This window comes from Pithys albifrons, chromosome 21 (genome assembly GCF_047495875.1).
Source record: "Pithys albifrons albifrons isolate INPA30051 chromosome 21, PitAlb_v1, whole genome shotgun sequence".
NCBI lineage: Eukaryota > Metazoa > Chordata > Aves > Passeriformes > Thamnophilidae > Pithys > Pithys albifrons.
Genome location: NC_092478.1, coordinates 5,825,617 through 5,845,057, shown reverse-complemented (window position 1 = coordinate 5,845,057; position 19,441 = coordinate 5,825,617). Strand labels below are relative to the sequence as shown.

The 19,441-nt window shown below is 44.5% G+C and overlaps 1 protein-coding gene across 6 annotated transcripts in view; it reads left to right on the top strand.

Annotated features, from left to right (window-relative positions):
- Positions 1–19,441, top strand: part of SGSM2 (small G protein signaling modulator 2) — a 45,377-nt gene that overhangs the window by 6,929 nt on the left and 19,007 nt on the right. For all 6 annotated transcript variants that reach the window (XR_011699534.1, XM_071574999.1, XM_071574996.1 and 3 more), the window contains exons 2-9: positions 192–267; positions 11,918–12,080; positions 14,062–14,223; positions 16,489–16,556; positions 17,057–17,202; positions 17,623–17,757; positions 18,143–18,267; positions 18,862–18,929. Coding sequence is in view for 5 of the 6 variants with exons in the window: in XM_071574999.1 (XP_071431100.1) it covers positions 192–267; positions 11,918–12,080; positions 14,062–14,223; positions 16,489–16,556; positions 17,057–17,202; positions 17,623–17,757; positions 18,143–18,267; positions 18,862–18,929 (943 nt within the window). In the remaining variant the exon portion in view is untranslated. The remainder of the gene's footprint in view (positions 1–191; positions 268–11,917; positions 12,081–14,061; positions 14,224–16,488; positions 16,557–17,056; positions 17,203–17,622; positions 17,758–18,142; positions 18,268–18,861; positions 18,930–19,441) is intronic.

Sequence of the window (19,441 nt, the reverse complement as noted above, 5' to 3'; positions counted from 1 at the left end):
CCCTGATAAATCGCTCAGGTTTGTCTGTACTTTCCCTCCTTAAATCCATCCTTCCCTGCAAAATGTCACATATGTGAGTTGTGAGTCTGCTGGTGATGGGGAAAAGGTCAGCAGTGATTAAAACTGAAACTCCCAAATGCTGTGCTGGTTTGTGTTGGGATCATACAAGCGTTTCTCTCTATTCATTTCAGGTAAAGCAGATCATGGAAGAAGCTGTCACCCGGAAGTTTGTCCATGAAGACAGCAGTCACATCATCGCCTTGTGTGGTAAATGTCACATGGAAGGGCTAACACTGCCTGACCTTACCTGTCCTCTAGAAATGTGTTTTCTCTGCTGTCAGAAGTAAATGCAGGGATTTAGATATTGGAAATCATGGTGTTCAGGCCCATGCCACCTTTTCACTATGTTTGCTGCATGTGTGTGTGCATTACAAATTAAAAAGTAATCCCTACTAAAATGTCATTATCCAAGTACAAGGCCAAAATAACAGGTGATTTACCAGGAACCACTAGTACATTAAATGATGTGTATTTGGAGGTAAGACACATCCCAGAGAACACTTGACAAAAGGTGAAGTTTTTACAGGTGTGGGTTAAAATCAGGCCACCTTCCAGCTGAAAATACTTTGTTCTCTATGTTGTCTCAACGTGTTTGGAGAATAAGGTGTCTCATTTTGAAGACAGGTGACAGAATCCAGCTCAAAAAAAGCATTGAAAGAGCTGTTGTCTGCTTAAGCAGAAGAGAAGCAATGAAAATCTCAGTGAGTTTTCCAGCCAGCATTGTGCCACTGACTAATTGGCCAGTGTTCCAGGTCTTCACAACACTTTTGTGCTCTCCCCTCTGTTCCAAATTCTGCACTACATAAATTCTGCACTACATAAATTGTCTCCAGACCTGGAGACCTCGAGGTCTGGGCTTTGACTTTGTGGACATTCTGGCATATTTTTAATATAATCAGTGAGGCACTGGGTACTTTTCCTTAAGGTTATAGTTTGGAAGTTGCATTACCAAGAATTAGAAAGAAAATAGATAGATAGTACAAATAATGTTCTACATTGTGTACACCAAGAGCAGCTGGTGTTCAGAAGTCTGTGAATTGATCCAAGTCTGAATAAATTCTCAAATTTGGTAGTGGTTTGCCTGTTCCCTGTGGACTTAGATTGATAGGTGTGGAGATGATGGATGGTGGTGGATAAAGGATAGTTTAGCACTGGATTCTCAGTAGAGGTCAGGTCCAGAAAGCTCACACCGACTGCTCCTTTGGAGACAACCACTGCATTCAGTGCCTGAGAAGGAATTGTTGAAATCAACAGTTCTGAAATCTAACTCATAATTTACTAGGGCAAACAAAACTGTAACACTGTTAACCAGACTTAGTGTGTGGAGAAACATCACAGCAAGATCCTGCAGAGAATTAAAGCTATGTGCAATTGTAAATGTGTTTATTGGCCTGGGGATTCTTGGCTTTCTCCTCGTGCTTCAAAGGGAAGACAGCTGGGAGCGATGAATGAAGTGATTGGAGAACAGCCATAATCCCAACACTGCGGAGTTTCCCAGAGCAGAGCGTTTGCAGCCAAGCCTGCCAGTTAGGTGTGATGGCAGCAGAGGTTAAGCAGAATGGAAGTTGGATTTGGCTTTGGAACTAAGTGTGCTATAAAGACAAGTAAGAATCAACACATGTTACTGACAGCCAAAGTCAGAGAATAGTAACCTTTCCTGAAAGTGATATTCCAGACCCATTGAAGTTCCAATTTGCTTGGCTGTGCTTCATTAGCCTGTTGCTGTTTGCAAGTTATCTTTGACTTACAGCTCAGGAGCACTGATTCATCCTACATGTTCCATGCAGGAATGCAAAAGTTGGCCATGTTTTCTGGCTAAGGTTTTATTGCTGTTAGTGCAGACTGTAGCTGTCTCTTCCACTGAGTTTGTGATTGTGTTAAATATTGCCCTTATAGCTACTGCATGTTTGTACTACACTGAGAAGAAAAAGTAACTGTGGGAAGTGGTCCCAAGACAGGAAAACGTGCAGGATCCCTGAGCCAGTGCCCTTGCTACAGGTTGCCCGTGTGATGCAGAGAACCCCCAGAGTGGTCTGTCTGCTCCCTTTTCCTGAAATCCTGTTCTGGAAGCTGGGCTACCATGTTGGTGTAAGGCAGCTATTTCTGTTAAACTGCTTGGCCAAAATTAGGAATACTGTAAAGTCTTCTTCATATGTCTCTCTCCCTCCCACTGTGATTCCAGTTGGTTTTGTGTTCTGAATTCTTCAGGGTCTGAAGAGCTAATAACTCCATGAGCTGCCTCATTGTTGCCCAGCAATCCTACCTGTCCTAAGGAAGGACTCTAGCCTGCCGCTGCTTTGAACGTAGGCTTTAATTAACTCTAAGCCAGAAGCAGGTGAAGCTGAATATTCTGTTTTCACTTTGGCTGATTGAATGGAGAATTCCCTTCCAGTAGTTTTGGCTAACACCTCCTGGCTGGAGCTCTCCTGGGTGTGCAGTTCTCTTCCCTCCCCCACTCTGGTTTCATGTGCCTCTTCAGGAGGTTTTTCCTTTCTATTTAAAATTCGATTGGCTCAGTATATGAGTCATTTTCAGTGAATCTTGTTATAAATATAGAATTCTTGTGAATCATTTTACTCTCCTGCAAGGCTGAGTTTAGCAAGAGTCTCTTAAATACATGATAGTTGATTTTCAAGGTCTGTCTGCATCAGTAACTGAACATTTCCTGGCTGCCCCAGGTCCTGGATGGCTGAAAGCATTGCTGACATTTTCATCCTTGTTGGAAGTGCAGGGGGTTCTCTGTTTCTTCTCAACCCAGTGACATCCCAAGGGCTGTTCCATCCCATCTGATTCTCAGAAGGTATAGCTCTGTGGTGCTCAGTTTGGACTCTGCAGCATGGCTGATGTGCCACGGTGGGACAGAAATTCCTCACTCCTTTGGGCTGCTGGTTGCTGTGGGGAGAGTTCACTGGTGGTGTGTGTCCCGTCGGGGTACAGTGCAGTGCCACAGCTGTGTGTGGCATCTCCAGTGACCGGTGCTTCTGTCAGGAGCTGGACGTGGATGTTTCCAGCCTGGGTTATGTGGAGACGTTTCCTTGGGAACGGCAGCTGACATCGCTGACGTGGGGCCTCGCTCAGCTGAGCTGTCTCTGCGGCAGAGAGTGCTGAGCCTCCTCCTGCATCCCTCCTTCCACCAGTGTGCCTGAAGCTTCTGTGGCTGCAGGTGTTCTCGCCAGGAACACCAGCTCTTTGCAGCTTCTACACTTCTAAGGGAAAGGGTGAAGAAAAAGGAAGCTTTTCTTTGTCTCTGCAGTTACCTGAAGTGTGTTTACAGGGTTTACAGTTCAGTGCATTGTGCTTGCTGTGTTCGTCCAAAAAGTACCTGCACTTTGCTAAGCCTTTTCTGCATAGTTGTCCATCTTTAGGTGTGACAGTAACATGCTGCTTTAAGCAACTGAAAAACTTAAGTCAGCTCCATACAGCACTGGAACATGCTTTATCCACCTGTGTGATGTTCTTTATGTTTTCAATATATAGTTTGAAAGCAGTCTCAGCAGTTTGTTTTCTTCGAGTGAATATTTTGAGTGCATTGAAGGAAATAATCCTGAATTCCCACACTGTAGGCTAATTGCCATAGACTTCAGGTGGATTATTGAGAGCTGGGATTTGTTGCTATTGAAGTGTGTGTTCTTTAGATGTAAATCCAGCATGTCTGCTTGGCAAAGGGAATGTAGTTACTGTGTTTTGGGTGAAGGTTGGCACTAAACATGAGTGAAAATAGTAACTTGGGCACTGTCAAAAATGCAGAACTTGGTTTTTCAATGAGATTTCAGTTCAAATTAGGGAAGGGATGAACTGCATGTAAACCTTTTTTTGCCTGAATAATGAATCCTCTACCAGTAATTAAATCCGTTAATTAAAATGTACAGAATCTCTTTGTGGTTGAACTGAGGAGGCCAGTTCTGATTCTGAGCTGCAGAACGGTATTTAATGTTGTGCTTGGGGCTTCTAGTGAACCTTCTTTTGAGGATGGCAGGTCTGCATTGCATTGCACATGTCCCTTGGGATGTGAATGGAGGGGAGGGAGTTGGGAGTTTTCACCACTATCCTGGGGGTTTGCACTGGAGCTGTGTGAGGCCAGGGATGGATTTATTGCAGGGGCATCACCTGGTCCTTTCCTGTTCCTGAATCTGAACTCAAATCCTGTAAGATATTGAGACTCTCATTTCAAAGAAAACAACAGATCTCCTATCTACTTTTTGGTTTTTTGATATTTTGTGTAGCTTTTTTGGTATACTTTGGATACCTGCTGTGTGCTGTTGCTTCCCATCTCCAGTTACTAATATTGTTTGATTTACCCTCAATGTTGGTTACAGTCCTTCACTTCAGAGTAATTTGGAAGTATTTATTTTTTCTTTACCTCAGTGTCATTGGATTACCTTTGCCTTCCAATTCTATTCTAAAACTGTGTTCTATCTGGATCAGATTTACAGACCAAAAACATTTTCCCCCTTTCAAACACAAGCAGAAAATTTTCTGTTTCTGAGTGTTATGTTACTGTTCTATCTTGTTAGATTTGTTGAGGGTCCTGCTGCAGAACCTGCAATTCCACAAGCAGAAAAGAGGAGCAGAGAGTCTCTCCTAGATGAGCTGAGGGAGCTTGTCTGGCTCAGCCTGGGGGATGAGCCAGTCCCCTTGACTGAGCTGCCTTAACCTCAGCTTTTGTTGTTTCCATTCCCATTATGCATATTGCTTTTCTTCTCTTATTAACTGATGAAAATGACTGGGTTTTTCTGGATAATGCTGTATTTTAATATAAATATAAAAAAAAGAACAAAACCCATGTCATGATCTGTCCAGTCATGTGTTGGGAAAGGGGAGAGGTTTTGACTGCAGAGCTGGATCTGAATATTAATTGAAGGTGTTTGTAGGTGATCTGTGACTGTGTTTAGTCATGTGTGCAGCCTTTCAGCACAAGAAGGATGTGGTGGCTGCACAGGGGAGCTTGGGCTGTAATAAATCCCCATTTGTGAGCAGTCCTTGGAGTGATGCTTTCTCTGTGTGTGTAATACATTGGAGAGACAGGCTCAGGGCTTTCAGCTCACACCTGCACCTGCCAACCCGAGGGAAGGGACACCTGAACATGAGCTGAGGGGTGACTTGCCCACCTGCCAGTCCAGTCTTGTCTGGAAGCAGCTGACTGTGAAACCTTTGGCAGTTGCTGGACACAGTGGTTGAGGAGGGTGTGTGAGGAGGTAAATGGATAGGTGAGGAGATGGATGGATGGATGGATGGATGGTTGGAGAGGTGGATGTGTGGGTGAGGAGGTCCATGCATGAACAGCTCCATGCAGCAGCCATGCAGTGCTGTGAGTGCCCCTGGCCAGCCCTGCAGCATCCTTCCTTTCCTTTGTGGGTGATTTCCACATCTCTAAACCCAATGTGCCAGGTGGTAGGTAAATATTATCATACTACTACTTCTCAGTACAGTTTCTCTCATGTGCTCCTCTCAGTTGTGCAGCAGCTCCTTCAGCTTCCCTGAGTTTCTTTCAGTCAGCGAGACTTGAACATGGTCTTGACTCGGGCCAGGTTGTGGGTGGTCTGAGCTGGACTCCAGCCTGAGGATGAAATGGCTGTATCTGTGAAGCACTCCTGAGCTGGCATTGGTGTCTCATGTTGGTGCTTTTGCTCTCAACCTCCTACAGTGTCTGTCTACATCAGGACTGCATGAGCATTTATTGTTCCTGAAAGCAGAGCAAAGAGAACTGTCATTCACAAGTGCTTCTGAGATGTCTGTGCTTCAGGCTAATCCCACATTCAAAGGAGACCTGGTGTGTGGGCCCTGTATCCATCCATTGCAGTTTGCTTTCGCAGAGCCCTGGGGCACCTATGCTTGGATAATCATCAGTGTAAGATGCTTCCTTCTTGGAAAATAAGTAGAGGGGATTGTTATTTGGAATAGCTCTGAGTCAGTCGGGATCTGTTCACAGTGAAAAGACTGGTGTGTTCTGAGAAACAGAACAGACTCTTGGGTCCTCTTCACATTTTAGAACCAATTCAGTGTATAACAGGATTGCAGTTAATGTGCAAAACACTAAGACTGGACTTTCTTTCCACCAGTTGAACAGTTACTTCCCAGCTTCCTAAAGCAGATGAGTATCCCATTCATTCTGGAAGTGGGAGACAGTAGGAAAGCAACTGTGGCTGCATTTTCTGGAGCCATGTGCTTAGTTGACATCAGGTAAGATCTGAAGTTTCAGGGCCTGTAAATGTTTGAAGAAACACAATCAAACAGCTTCAGCTGAAGTCATGGATGAGTCTCTGTGAAAGCTGGCAGTGGAAAACCAGGAATCCTTTGAGCATGAATGTAGCTGGTGACTCCTGGAGACCAGGTATGCAGGGTATTTGGGGGATGGATTGGTGTCTGAGCTGCAGGAGTGCCCAGCCGTGCTGGTCAACAACCTCCACTGCTCATGGGCACAAGGGTTAGCCACAACAATGTGGTTAGTTGTGCAACTGTTTTCTTCACTGGTTGTATGATGACTTGTTACCCCATTTTGCACAAAGTTAATTGCGTTTGAAAGAGAAGATCTAATTAGGAGCCAATGACTGCATGATGCTGGAGCTCATGTTCTGTTTTTTTCTCTTCAGGACCTGAATTCCAAGCAATTATCAGAGTCACCAAACGTCACGATTGCCAGCCCCAAGCAATGAAAAATCATGAGTCAGAAATCTTTGCCTTCATGGCCCTAAATTACAAGGCTGGATTAAAGTTCATGACAGGAAATTAAAATCAGCTGAGGAATAGAAGTGTGTTTCTTAAGTACATTTCTTACCCAGAGATTCATGTCTAATTGCTTGCTTCAAGAGGGTGCAGCTTTCAGGAGGATATCCAATAGCTGCAACTTGCAATAAAATTGTGTAAGGCAGAAATGTGTGAAAATCTTTTTGTTGGCTTTTATGGTGAGAAATAAGTTCCTGATAGAAGCCCTTTTCCTGCCTCCTGTTTAAAATATGGCACCAAAGTTCTGACAGATGAAAGGAACTGGAGATTGACATGGAGGTGTTCTGGACATCATTTGTGGAGTGTCCTGAGTGTCCACACAGTGAGGTGTTCCCATCATGTTCAGTTGGAATGGCAGCCTTCCACTTCTGAAATCAGCCCCGTAGGAAAAGACATCTTATGCTTTAGTTTTTTAACATGATTCCCATGAGGCTTTTAAATAGCACCAATGCTCATAGGTTTGACAGAAAATGAAGAATTCTGTTTTCTGTCTTTCTTTTTTCCTTAACTCACAGAAATGCAACTTTTGTAGAAACAGATGTAAATAACCATTGTTCATCCTGACAGTTTATCATCTTAATTCTTTGGCTTTCTAACCTCAGCACGGATATTTTTTTAAAAATGTAGTTAATCTGCTGTTGAAATGCACGTCTCTTACAAACAAAACACTGACTGTATTACTGGTCCTATTTGGAAAACAAACATTTTTGGTGATGAATAATGCTTAAAAAATAGTTTACAGAGATTCTGCCTCACTTGATAAACACATTAGCCCAAAGAGAGTACCAGAGATGATCATAAGTGGGCAGAGGCAGATATTACTTCACACAAATTTAAAAGGTTTTTGATTGTGCTCTAAAGATGTTGCTTCAAGTAATGAGTGGTGTTCTGTAGAGGGGAGAAATATAGAGAGAGAGTGAATATTAGCTCTGATATGAAATTAAACTTTAACTCACGTGTTTTTAGTTTGAGAAGTGTAATATAATCTCTTGTGCTTTTTAGAGAACTCTGTTAAGTATTTTGCTTTAATCCTGGGCCATAAATTGGATCATTTTCAATATTTAGAGAAACCTCAGTACTTTTTATTTACCCTTAACAGTGTTTAATGGAAACACTTCCATTTCCTGAAGGTTACTGAGATCCTTGAAGCTTAATGGTTAGGATTTTAAGGGGGGGAGCAATCACCAGCTTCCAGCCCTGATGTTTCCCAGCCAGAGCTATCCTTAGAACTGAGGATTGTCCATGTAGATACTTTTTTATTTTCTAGGGAATTGCTGAACATGGGGTGTTATGTGGCAGAACCAAACACAAGTAGCTTCAGCGCAGGTGACAAGGGCAAAGGAGCACATCTGGGTATCTCCTCTGCAGTCCTTTGCTGCTGGGCTGACACAAAGGACAAGCTGGGTCTCACCTGGTCACTGCTCCCTTCTCAGTGACACAGCATGCTGAACTTGGCAGTGAAACTGCTGTCAGACTGGGCAGACCTGTGGTTAGCTGGGTAAACCAACAGCAGCTGGAGATAGCGAGCATTTGATGGCTTCTTTATCATCCTCCTCTCTTCACTTCTTAATTTCTTCAGCCTCATGAATTCGATTCCCTGTGCAGTTTCCATGAAAACAAGGTATTTAGCTGCAGTATTTCTTCCTGTCTAAGGAAAATCTCATCTACTAAATATACCCCATAAATTATCCTTCCACAGGCATTCTTTTCTCTGCTCACCACCCTTCCAGCCCCAGAGCTCTCATTTCATACTCCATTAAGTCATGTTAAGATTTTCATAGAGGCAAAAAAAGGAGAAAACCGAACTTGTTCATCTGACTCTGCAAGAATTAGCTTTGGTAAAGTCATAAAAAAGTGACATTTTACAAAGCTTGGTGGGCACCGTGATGATTTGAGCTGTAAATCAATAATATATCTGCACTTAATTAAATTCAACAGTGGATACTGCAGGGAATGTTCCTCAAAACTGGCTGGAGTTAATGAATTTTTAGATGGCTGCTGTCAATGGAACCATACAAGGGAATTATCTGAGATGTGCTGATTTATTCCCAGTGCAGTGCTGCTCTTTCAATTTGTGTGTAATGAGTTGCTGCTTTTTTATCTGGTGAGTTTTGTCTGTGTTTGTGGTAGGTACAGTGACCAAAGCCAGGCTTGGATCACACTGGGCTGTCCTCAGAGAGCTCACAGTAGTTATTGACCTGTGTGCACACATACCTATAGCCAAAAGCATGTGTATGTGTGCACAAACTACCTGTGTGTACACAAAACCACCTGTTGATGCCTTTCTGATGTTGTCAGTCCTTCCAGAAATAGCTAAATCATCTCTTTTTATGTCCTTTCAGAGTGTCAGATTCCAAAGAGGGAAAAATGGTTCCCTTGCTTTAAAATGGATAAATAACTTCATTTCCCTGTCCCAAAGGTTTTGAGCTATAACCCCCGAAGTGGTTTGTGTGTTATCTCTTTAGGCAGCAGTCTGAGCTTTGTGACTCCATGGGATTACCTATTTTTGGTTGTTCAAAAAGCACCACTGCCAAGGTCATCTCACATCTTTTAAAAGATTTTGCAGCTTGAGCTGACTCTTCTCTTCTCCCAGTTTGTTCAGGATGTGTTAAGTTTCCTTTCTGATTGAGCTTGGCTGTGGGCAGTGCTGGCAAGGTGCAGTGAGATCAGTGCCTGCCTTGGACACAGAGCCACGGGAAAGCTCTGTGGTCTCTGCCAAGCAGCTGGTCGCTGGCTACTGTGCTGTGCCACCCTTGTGCTGCTCACTGTGCTGGAGAGAGGCCTTCCTGCTGTCCTGTGCTGCTGAGGGGACATCCCCTGGGTTGAAATGGGATGGCACCTCTGTCGAAAGATGTGCTACCCTCCTTGGAGGTTTTGTAGTTTAACTGGATAAAAGCCATGTTGTGTTTGACAGAACATTCTGATCAAGTCAGATGTCAGTGTAAATTCAGCTGTTGTGGAATAGTGCTGTTAGTCTCAATTGGGGGTTGAAGTGGAGGAGAATGAAGTGCCCTGAGGGTCACACAGGCTGGGCTGTAGTCTGCACCCCAGTCTGAGGGTGCCTTACACAGAGAACTGGACATGCATGAATCTCTCATCCCGTGGAACATCGTGAGGCAATCCAGCAGCGAAGCTCAGTGTCTCTCCCCTTTCAAAGAACCCTATGTGTGTTACAGACAACTGGGGACTGATGTTACCCAAATCCTTGTGATGAGAAATGTCACAACGGACTAATTAAATATTGGGGCTTTAGAGGCAGTCACCGTGGAAATTACCCTCAGTGGCAGCTGCAGCATTTATTAATAATTAAAGCTGTGCCTGCTGTGCTTTTCACAAAATTTGTTTCATTAATATTTTATTGTTTTAAAGAAATAAAAAAAGCAGTGCAGGTGGGAAGAGAGCCTGTTTCCTAAGCAACAGCAATGCTCTTCTTTGCAGTTATTTTTAAAGGCAGGTTGCTTCATTTAAGATTTGGAACCAATTATCGCTGTGTTGCTCCAGGCATCTGGAAAGCTGCTTCTCTTTTTTCTTTTTCTTTATTTCTGATTGAAAGGCAGAGCAAAACAGTTGCTGGGTTAAGAGCTGTTGTGATGGTTGCTAGACGGGAGCTAGACTGTGATGTGAAGAACATCCCATGCTGCTGTCACTGTGTTCTCCTGGTGCTGTGTAAGCCCTTGGGGGCTGCTGCCCCGACAGCTCTGCGGTGTCCTGGGCACAGATGCACCTTTGCCTCAGAGCGGAGCCAGCCTGGCTTCGGAGATGGCGGCAGTGCGGGGATCCTGCTTGTGTCAGACGACAGGCACTGCCTCTGCCACCCACAGATGTCCTTTGATTGCAGAGGTTTCTGGTATAAGCTGATTGCTGAGAGGAGTCACGCAGAGATGTGCCTGTGTGTCCCAGTCCTCCTTCCAGGGAACAGTGCCACAGACACACTGCTGTGCTTCATGGGAAGGTGTCTTCTGGGGCAGTAGTTCTGGTTGGAAGTGCACCAGCATGGGCAGCAGTGTCCGACCTACTGCTCAGGGGCTGTGTCTGATGCCATAGAGCTCATGTCTGGGGAGAGCAGGAATCTGCCCCAACTGAGGCCACTGGCACTGCCCCTTTCTGTCATATGGCATCTCAGAGACACTGGTTTTTGCTGCTCCTGGGGTAAGGCTCCTCTGGGTTCAACCCAGGCAGGACCCTCTAGGCAGGTGTTTCTGCATGCCCTTCATCCTTGCCTGGGACTCAGGTTAGTTTTCAGAGCCAGAGCAGTGTGAACAGGTGTTTTTCCGATGCAGGCATTCAGGTATTATGGGATTTGGAGCCTTCAGGTACAGTAAGGAGTCTTCAGGAAATGCTCAGCACCTGACAGTGTTGGGTGTAAAGTGCAACAAAAAGCTTCCTTCTCTCAAAATGAGCCACCGAGTGTTGGGCGAGAGGCAGAGACTATCAGAGCAGATGGAGAGCCATGTGTTACTGTAGTGAACGTTTCATGTGGCAATTGGAGCTGTGGTTTCCCTGCGGGCTGCCCTGCTGCCAGCCAGCACAGGAGAGCTCACTGCTCACACGGACCCCGTGAGGGCTGCCCTGCCTGCGTGGGCTGTGCTGGGCACACCTGGCACTGCAGCTGGGTCTTCCCTTCCCTGTGAATGAATCTCTCTGTTCTCCTTCGCCCCTTTCTATGGGCAGTGTTGACTGTGTGAGTCATCTGCAGTCTCACTTCGAAAGCCGATATACAGGAAAGGCTTATTTTTTGTTTTGGTTTGTTATTTTTTTTTAATTTGTATTTCTTTTGTTTCTCTTCCTTGCAGCAGGTTAAATGAGAGCTGAACAGATTTCTGCTGTAATCTTGCGAGGCTGACATAGTGCAGGGCTTTACTGTGCCATCAGGGTGTGTTACAGTGTGGTTCTGAGAGTTTGTGATGTGTAAAGTGGGGTGAATATACTGGAGGATTTCGGTTCACTCACATACTTCTATTATCTGTACCTTACAAGGTGCTTCTAGTTGCAGATTAGACACATGCTGGCATCATCTGATTTTAAGTTCCTGTCTGTCTGTCTGTCTGTCTCTGTTCCTGCCCGGCGGAGCGAGCAGGTGGCACTGACTGAGGAGGAGGCCATAACGTTCTCTCCTTGTCCCCCTGTCCCACAGGTGTGGTGGAGGCGTGTCTCCTGCACATGCTGAAGCGCAGGGCTGCGGGATTCCTGCGCACTGACAAGGTGGCCGCGCTCTTCACCAAGGTGGGCAAGACATGTCCTGTAGCTGGAGACGTGTGCAAGAAGGTGCAGGAGCTGCAGCAGCAGGTGGAGAGCAGGTGAGGGGGAGGTCTGTTTATCATCAGAATTCATCCAAGTGTGTGTGTGTGCAGCATGTGGGGACACACAGACTGCTTGGTGAATGCAGAGGGGCCTGTCTGCGCCATGTGTCTCATTAATGTCTGTGACAATAAGGAAGGTGTTTGTGTTTGTTGAAACTGGCAGTGAGCAAAGGGACAGAGGTGGGGAACTGGGGCTTTGGTGTTTCACTTTGCTTCTCAGTGCAGCAGAGCAGCACACCCAGCCCACACAGCAACAGAAATGACTAATTGCTGGTGATTTCACAGAGGGCTCACAGTTGGGGTATGGTGGACCAGCTTGGACTGTTAGTGGGAAGAGAGTGGGTGGAAAGAGAAACCAAAGAGCAGACTACTGGAAAAGCTGTTTTGGCATGCTCCTGCCAAACCAGTGACAGATTTGTGGCTACCATGCTAGGAATAGTTATGTTAATGGATACAAAGACTGCTGGGAGGAAGGATGATATAGGAAAGCTGTTAAGTACATGCTGGACTTGAGCACAACAGAATTCGTGCTGGAGTCAAGGACTTGAGATTACTGGAAGTCTTAAATTTCTTGCTGCTGGTGAGTAGTGCAATTAAAATTTTCCATATGGTTCTGCTAATGGAGTCACAGTGTGTGAGCCTGTGGGATGAGTGTCTTGTCCTGTAAGCTCAGGACAGGATCATGTTCTTTCTTCACTTTGTAGGCACTACTGAGCCCTAAGGAGCTTTTAGCACTACTGAGCCCTACAAACTTTTAGCCTCTGATCAACTTGCTGTGGGAAGGGCTTTGCCAAGAGCGCTTAACTTCTTGTTAGGTGAAGTCTTCAGTTACTGGTGGTTGTTTAAATTAGCACTTAATATTCTGTGTCATTTTCTGGTATTTGTCTTTATTAGACTTGTAATTTTCAGGCTTTGTTATGTAGTTTTTAACAGGTATGTATCTGTTTTTGATATACTTTTAATTGTATGTTTACTGATACAGTAATGTTAAATGTTGGGAAGAAAGATGCTTTCTGTTGAAAATTCACCAGCCTCTCCTTGTTAAGAGCCCACACAAATCCCCCTGTAACCACCAGAGATCTTTGGCTGTGTCTTCTAACAGAAAAGAGCAAATTAACCTAAAATCTGTGGTTTTTCTTGAACAAATTTTGTGTTTTTTTCAGCTATTAACAGACACAAAATTTAAGTGCTGTAGAAAATATGCACAGCAAAGAGGCTAGAGAGGAGCACTGTAGGGGGTGGACTCGCTTCATTGGGTGTATGAAATGAGACAGGAGCGCTGTAGCAGCCTCATTGGATTTGAGGCTGTGGATTAAGAAAGCCCCTGTTTAGGATGCAACTAAACACGCTCAAATTGCTCTGATGTCAGGGCTGTCATGTATTTTGCCTTGTAGATGTGCTATCATGGCCTTCTGGAGGACTAGGGACTGTGTAAATGCAGAGAGGAATTACAAATCTCGCCCAAAAGAGCCCCAAATGAATGTAGTTACTGTTTGTAACTGAACAGTTTACTGAAAGGGAGCCCAAGTGCTGGCAATGAACAGGATTGTTTGAGAACATGGATTTTCTGCTGCAGATTGTCGATGTCATGGTTTCTTGGGTGAAATTTTCTGAGAAAACGATTAAGGGGGTACTGTTCCCCTCTCAGCCCAGTGCAAAGACCAAGGCATTGTGCAGGGCTGTGCAGAAGGAAGCTCTCCCTGTGAACTGGATAATTTTTATGGACTCCTGTAATTAACTTGGAGCTCAGGCATCCTGAATCCTTAGAGCTGTGATTTTCAGGAAATCCCTGGTGGTGACTGACTAGAACTCCATTCCCCAGAGGCAGTGAGTACTAACACAGTGGTGTGGACAGCTTGTACAGAGATACTGCATTGGTCAGATACACACTGTGTGTTCCAACACCTCCCACGTGGAGAGCTCTCAGTGAGAGAAACAGTTGGAACTCTGACTACTTTTACTTTATCACCTTTTGCAGGAAAAATCAGCCAGGTGGGCAGGAACCCCTCAAGAGGCAGGGATCAACCACAGGCAAAGCACCTGTCCTGACTCCCCAGGCCATCAAACACATCTGGGTTCGGACAGCCTTGATTGACAAAGTGCTTGACAAGATTGTGCAGTACATTGTTGATAACTGCAGGTAAGAAAAGAAGCAGTAACATGGGGATTTGGTGGACTGATGCCTTTAGGTATCTGCAACAAGGGATTTAATCAGAAGTCTTCTGCAAACCTCCGTGATGCAGAGTTCTGGTCAGATGAAAACCAGTTGCACAGACATTTATTAAAAAATGTACTTTTGTTTTGAATCACTGCTGGTGTTTCAGGCTTACAAAAAATGTTAACAGGCATTCAGTTTTCCAGAAATCAGCTAAAAAATCCAACTTCCAGCATATTACATGCCCAGATTCTAATAGGACATAGACCATAGTGGAACAGGAATGTATTCTAATAGGTCATGAGCAGAAAATAACCCTTTGGAGCTTTAGAATGTCAGGAAGGAAAATGCCTTTTGTAGATGAAAGAAGGGGAAATTAGAACAGGAGGAGTTAATGACATAAAACCTTAGGGTTGTAAAAACAGGTGCTTTGAATCATGTTTCCTTTTTAGAAAAGTCAAGCTCTGTGTAAAATGAATCTTCCTTTGCAAAACCAGAGAAAAGCATCAGTGCTTTATGGATGTATTCCACAGGGACTCCTTAAGAGAAAAAGACAAATCTCTGTTCTCTCCTTGCTTCCTGCTGCCCAGCATCAGCTGTTGTTTCCCAAGGGGTGGCTCTTAACTCTTACCCTTCCTACCCTCCCATAACTGGTGATACAAAAGACTTATGGGGCACACTGGGACAATTTCCCATAAAACATAAAGAGAGGGACCCTAAAGCTTGATGTGGTCCCAGAAAGGTACCTGTATATCTGCTGCCATTGCAGTTTGTTTGCGGGGGTGCTCTTGTCATTCCACACTGGGGGACACATTCTTGCCCATCCAAAGCCCAGGGGTCTGAACAAGGATGAGAGCTAGGGCAGAGCAACTTATTTTCACAGTATTTTCCACGTTTGGATTACTGTTTTCCTTGTCATCAGCTTTATCTTCATGGTGTAGCTTCACACTAAAAAGCTAGAGAATGGAAGAAAGGTCTTTGTGCTGTTCAAGCAAACTGTTGCTCTGGGATATGTAATACCAGCTTGGTTTATGAGCTGTGTGCAGAAGAGACAGAGGAGGGTTGGCTGTGTCACAGAGACAGAGTTAATGAAAGCGTTTCAGTCCACTGTCTCAGTGTCTGCAGATACATGGGCACAAGGGGTTTTAAATTTCTTTTCCATATAATCCACCAGGAGACAAGTCAGGAGAGTTTGCTCTCAATTTTTTCATTACTGTGTGTTGAAGATGATCACCTTGCTGCCTTCCCCATCCTTTAGATTAGTTGGGATCAGGTCCTAAATTGCAAATGTGTGATTTTGAGAACCTGGTTTAATGAATAAAACAAATTTCTTCATAAGGTTTGTTGCCATGCATTTTTGTGATATTACTTCTCAAATGCTCCGTGTTCACCTCCTTCAGCTGTTCTGTCCTGCAGGAGGAGCAGGTGCTTTGGAGTTTGAGCCCCATCTAGTGAACAGACCACAGAGGACAGTGGCATTCAAGAAATGTGGGTGTTTGGATGTTTTGGCTGTGTGGTTTTGTAAGGCAGCAAGAGGTGTTTAAGAATGTGTGGATTGTTTTGTCTCTGTGGAAAATGGAAAAAATTGCTTGCAGAGAGTTATTGTTTGTCTCCATATTGCAATAGTGCCCAAAGCCCCAGATCAAATATACTGGGTAAACACATTGAGCACAAGGCAAGTTCCTGCCTCTCAAGAGTTCAGTTAAAAATAAATGAGGCAGAATGAGCATATTGAGAGGAGGTGACTTGCCTGGGATTATCCCAGTTGATCAGGGGCAGAATGTGCATAGGGGTGGTGGTCAGCTGGTTAAATGTAGAAGTCTGGAGTGTAGGTTTATTGAATTAGTTGTTCCAGGCTCCTTTTATGCTCCATGGAGATCTAGTCAATGTTATTGATACAGTTTAGGAGATTATTTACTTCTAAAGCAGTTGTCTAAAATAGACTACATTAATTTCTCCATAGTATTCTTACCATATATTTTAGTGATCTTTCAAAACAGTTCAGGACATACTGTGTTGGAAAAGCCTTTACCTGCAAACCCAACCCAACACTTCTTCATGTGGTCAGTGGATGAGCCAGTCAAGCTCCATTAGAGCTTTTAGAGGAGATGCACTGGTAATCTCTGGGTAATTCCAGACACTGCTGTCCCTAAATTCAGAGTGTCAATGGACTCATGCTACTAGAAGGGATAAGAGCTTTCAAAAATACCAACCAGTGTTTTTAACTGAGCTCTGCTTTTTCATTCCTAGTAAATATTATGAGAAAGAAGCTTTACTGGCAGATCCTGTTTGTGGCCCAATACTGGCTTCTCTTCTAGGTGAGTTCTTGCAAAGTTACTTCATAACCTGACGAAAATAAATTGTTTCTTAAAACATTTCGTATGTGACACTGTTACAAAAGGTGATTTTTATCTCTCACACGTAGTTTAGCTACAGAGCAACATAGATGATGTTGTTTTGTTGCTCATGAACCCAGTACAGACTGGTCATCTGGTTTTATTATCAATTTTTGGTTGGACCAGAAAACAGAACAGGAATGGCTTTTTACTGAATGCTTCCTGGCAGACTGTAACTGCTACTGCTGCTGTGACAGGGTATTGTGGCCTACAGGAATACTTTGACACAGCCCTAAGTGATAGGGCCTGATATGTTATTATATGTGTTGTCTGTATTATGGGGTGATCCCGTAGGATCAGGGATCATTAATATTCACTTGGCTGGAGAAGGAAGTCTCGTCTTCAGTGCTCAGCCAGCAGGAAAGGACCAAGTGTGTTTCTGAACAGACTCAGAAGGTTTCTCTCCTGGGCTGTGTTCCTAGTTGGTCCCTGTGCTCTGGAGTACACCAAGCTGAAGACAGCTGACCACTACTGGACAGACCCTTCGGCCGATGAGCTGGTCCAGCGGCACCGGATCCAGGGAGTCCACGGCCGCCAGGACTCTCCCTCGAAGCGCCCAGCCCTGGGAGTAGGTATTTACTGTGTAGCTATTTCTGAGTTAAGGCACAGGTGGATAATAAAAACAACCCCGTGAGGGAGAGATCTGAATCTGGAACAGCCTTTCTCTTCAGTAATAGAGCCTTTATCACAGATCAGAAGTCCATTTAGGCCCTAATATCCTCTTTATCTGTGTGTGGAAAAGTTTGAGATCCAGCACTCAGTTCTGTGGCTTTTGAGTTGTGATTTGACCAGATAATTCACAAAAAAATTTGAGCTGCTGTGATCAGGGCTGAGTAGAGTCCAGGTGATTTCTCTGCCAAGTCTCCTGCCTCCACAAGAAGTTCCACTCTGTGGAGACTGGTTTAAATGGAGCAGTTCCTGGGTTACTGCCAGTACAGTGATCCCTGTCCTGCCTGACCTGCCCTGGCCCTGTCTGTGTCTGTGCTAGATCCGGAAGCGCCATTCCAGCGGGAGCACCTCAGAAGATCCCTTTGCTGCTTCAGCAAGGGAGTATGTGGAGTCACTGCACCAGAATTCCCGAACACACCTTCTGTATGGGAAAAACAACGTCCTAGTCCAGCCGGTGAGTGTGTGGAGTTTGGGCCAATGGCTGTGGCTTGAGAAGTCATGGGGGTAGGTGAGGGTAGAACAGTGCTGCCTTCCTGCTTGACTCTATTATGCTGATTAAAGTGTGACAAATGCTTTCACTGCCTGCCCAGTGTGAATATGACGTGATCCTGTAGGCAGGAACAAAAATACTGGACTGTATTTCATAAGTTTAGTGTTGATTTTTCTCCTTTCTAGTACCAATATTAAATACCAGTACTTTTGTTGTTAAGGTTTCTCTCAGCAGTTCCCAGATAATATACCTCTGGAACTTACAGGGCATAGGAAGACTGGAACTTATATTTTATGCAGATACTTTGTGCACTTTAGTCATTTTGGTTGTCTGTTGATTCTGTGCACAGAAAGATGACCTGGAAGCAATTCCTGGATATCTGTCCCTTCATCAATCAGCAGATAATTTGACATTAAAATGGACTCCAAACCAGCTGATGAATGGAACCCTTGGAGATTCAGAGCTGGAGAAAAGGTATTAATTGCACTCAGGAAAGATGGGAAGCATTCATGGTGTTTGTTTCTTGTGTACTTCACACCATGACATAAGTGTAAAAAGGCTTCTGAATAGTGCTTGAGTTGATGTGTTGGACAGCTTGGGTTCTGTTCCTGTTTTGTCATAGATGAAGCAACTTTCCAGGGGTCCTGTAATGCATTTGGATATAAGGCCTTTTCTAAAGGAAAATTAAATCCTGCTCTTCCACATGTTCAGGAGAAAAGGCTCAACACAAACTTCCATCATTAGAATCCTTGTTCTTCCTTTCAGAGGGTCCCAAATCACTGGGCACCTGTGGCTGATCTCAGCCTCAAAAGAGAGACCTGCAACATCATTGTCTTTTGTTAGATCAGTTATTCATTGGATTTGGCATTTTGCTTCAGTAGAAAAACGAGTAGAGTCTTGAACGAGGCAGGTGTGTCCCCTCAGAGAATGCTTCCTTCAACCCCAGAACTGTGCTCTCGGATGCTTAATCCACACCATTCTTTTTCTAAGACTTCATGTGTATTTTTCATAGCACATTAATGAATATGGAAAAAAACCAATGTTTCCTGCACTTTCCATCCCTCACAGTGTTTACTGGGACTACGCATTGATAGTGCCACTGAGCCAGATTGTCTGCATCCACTGCCATCAGCAACGTAAGCATAACCCATCCTCTCCTGGGGCCCTCCCAGAGCCCCTTTCTGCCAGGGGAATGTTAATGCTGCTGCCAGTTTATGTGGTGCCTGTTTGGAGGTTGTTGCAAACAGAGACAAACACTTTTTCCTCTTCAGCTGCCTTCAGTGAAGGGTCCAATAAGGCTCCTCTGTGTGACACTTCTCCAGGTGTTACCTGGTTTCCATGCTTTTTTTTTCTGTGTGTGTGGTTTTTCTCAATGTCTATGCAGAACAGCACTTACAGGAAGCTGTCAGAGGCAGGTATTAAACATGGGAGCTTTGGCTTTGTAAGCACAGAACCCCATTCACTGACCATTACAAACAAAGAGGGAGGGGAAAGCAGGTCTGTCAGCCTTGTCTACACTGGGATCATCAGCCTGTAGAAAGGGGCAGGGAGGGGTGTAACCAGGCCACCCTCTGCCACCCTCGCACCATCCAGAGCTCATGAGCCCATTCTGCTCAATGGACGGAGAATGTGGAATGAAACATCTCTC